Source organism: Pristiophorus japonicus, unplaced genomic scaffold (genome assembly GCF_044704955.1).
Source record: "Pristiophorus japonicus isolate sPriJap1 unplaced genomic scaffold, sPriJap1.hap1 HAP1_SCAFFOLD_1855, whole genome shotgun sequence".
Classification (NCBI taxonomy): Eukaryota; Metazoa; Chordata; class Chondrichthyes; family Pristiophoridae; genus Pristiophorus; species Pristiophorus japonicus.
Genome location: NW_027251543.1, coordinates 27,501 through 30,000, shown reverse-complemented (window position 1 = coordinate 30,000; position 2,500 = coordinate 27,501). Strand labels below are relative to the sequence as shown.

The 2,500-nt window shown below is 49.8% G+C and overlaps 1 protein-coding gene across 1 annotated transcript in view; it reads left to right on the top strand.

Moving 5' to 3' along the window:
• The window catches only part of LOC139243742 (calcium-binding and coiled-coil domain-containing protein 1-like), a gene marked incomplete at both ends in the record, with an annotated part of 25,934 nt that overhangs the window by 7,992 nt on the left and 15,442 nt on the right, over positions 1-2,500 (top strand). The window contains one exon of the mRNA XM_070870851.1: positions 2,170-2,304. Coding sequence (XP_070726952.1) covers positions 2,170-2,304 — 135 coding nt within the window. The remainder of the gene's footprint in view (positions 1-2,169; positions 2,305-2,500) is intronic.

Genomic DNA, 2,500 nt, shown 5'->3' with positions numbered 1-2,500 from the left:
CTGTCTGAGGCGGAACCAGTCTGTTCACAACCGAGGCGGACTGCTTTGTCCTGGATGGTGTCGAGCTTCTCGAGTGTTTGTTGGAGCTGCACCATCCAGGCAAGTGGGGAGTGTTCCCTCACACTCCTGACTGGTGTCTTGTCGATGGTGGGAAGGGACTCGGGAGGTGAGACACTGGCCGCAGAATACCCAGCCTCTGACCCGCTCTCATTCCCACAGTATTTATGTGGCTGGTCCGGTTAACTTTCTGGTCAATGGTGACATCCCCGGGATGTTGATGGTGCGGGATTCCGCGATGAGAATGCCGTTGGGAGTCACGGGGCTGTGGTTAAACTCTCGCTTGTTGGAGGTAGTCTTTGCCTGACACTTGTGTGGTACAAATTTAACTTGAATGTTGTCCAGGTCTTGCTGTAAGCAGCCACGGACTGCTCCATCTAATGAGGGATTGCGGATGTCACTGAGCAATCTACATTAATGACTTGTAACGCCCCTATTTAAAACAGGAGGCAGACAGTAAGCAGGGAACTATAGAGCAGTTAGCCTAACATCTGTGGTTGGGAAAATGTTGGAGTCCATTATTAAAGAAGCAATAGCAGGGCATTTGGAAAAGCAAAATTCGGTCAGGCAGAGTCAGCATGGATTTATGAAGGGGAAGTCATGTTTGACAAATTTGCTGGAGTTCTTTGAGGATGTAACAAACAGGGTGGATAAAGGGGAACCAGTGGATGTGGTGTATTTGGATTTCCAGAAGACATTTGACAAGGTGCCACATGAAAGTTTACTGCACAAGATAAAAGTTCACGGGGTTGGGGGTAATATATTAGCATGGATAGAGGATTGGCTAACTAACAGAAAACAGAGAGTCGGGATAAATGGTTCATTCTCTGGTTGGCAATCAGTAACTAGTGGGGTGTCACAGGGATCAGTGCTGGGTCCCCAACTATTTACAATCTATATTAACCACTTGGAAGAAGGGACTGAGTGTAACGTAGACAAGTTTGCTGACGATACAAAGATGGGAGGAAAAGCAATGTGTGAGGAGGGCACAAAAAATCTGCAAAAGGACACAGACAGGCTCAGTGAGTGGGCAAAAATTTGTCAGATGGAGTATGATGTTGGAAAGTGTGAGGTCATGCACTTTGGCAGAAAAAAATCAAACAGCAAGTTATTATTTAAATGGAGAAAGATTGCAAAGTGCCGCAGTACAGTGGGACCTGGGGGTACTTGTACATGGAACACAAAAGGTTAGTATGCAGGTACAGCAAGTGATCAGGAAGGCCAATGGTATCTTGGCCTTTATTGCAAAGGGGATGGAGTATAAAAGCAGGGAAGTCTTGCTCCAGTTACACAGGGTATTGGTGAGGCCACACCTGGAGTACTGCGTGCAGTTTTGGTCTCCGTATTTAAGGAAGGATATACTTGCTTTGGAGGCAGTTCAGAGAAGGTTCACTCGGTTGATTCCGGGGATGAGGGGGTTGACTTATGAGGAAAGGTTGAGTAGGTTGGGCCTCTACTCATTGGAATTCAGAAGAATGAGAGGTGATCTTAACGAAATGTATAAGATTATGAGGGGGCTCGACAAGGTGGATGCAGAGAGGATGTTCCCACTGATGGGGGAGACTAGAACTAGGGGGCATGGTCTTAGAATAAGGGGCCACCCATTTAAAACTGAGATGAGGAGGAATTTCTTCTCTCAGAGGGTTGTAAATCTGTGGAATTCTCTGCCCCAGAGAGCTGTGGAGGCTGGGACATTGAATATATTTAAGGTGGAGATAGACAGATGTTTGAGCGATAAGGGAGTGAAGGGTTATGGGGAGCGGGCGGGGAAGTGGAGCTGAGTCCATGATCGGATCAGCCACGGTCGTATTAAGTGGCCGAGCAGGCTCGAGGGGCCGAGTGGCCCACTCCTGCTCCTGTTTCTTACGTTCTTATGAACACTCTGCAGTCATCCGCGAACATCAGCACTTCTGACCTTATGGTGAGGTGGGGTGGGTTGGAGGGGTGAGGGGCACAGTTCCCAAGAGGCCCTCTTCGCCCACCTCCGACACGGACCGGCCGCCGGCGGGCTATTCGACTACAGTGTGCGTCGCGCCAGATTCCGTTTTCCACCTACGCGCGTTCCGGCAACGGCATTTAACATGGGGTTTTTTTTTTAACCGTTCTCTGCAGGCCCAACTGGATACCTTGAACTGGGATAGCCGTGCGCTGTGCCGAGTGCAGGTCGAGAGGGAAGTGCAGGTAGAGGCACTGAGGGAGGAGGTTCAGAGGCTGGAGCAGATGTTGGCCACGGCTGGAAAGGCCAAGGTGAGGTTTAATGTCCCCCAAGGATCTATCTTTGCCCTCCTCCGCCCACACTATTTAAGAACATAAGAAATAGGAGCAGGAGCGGGCAATACGGCCCCTCGAGCCTGCTCCGCCATTTAATACGATCATGGCTGATCCGATCATGGACTCAGCTCCACTTCCCCGCCCGCTCCCCATAACCCTTCACTCCCTTATC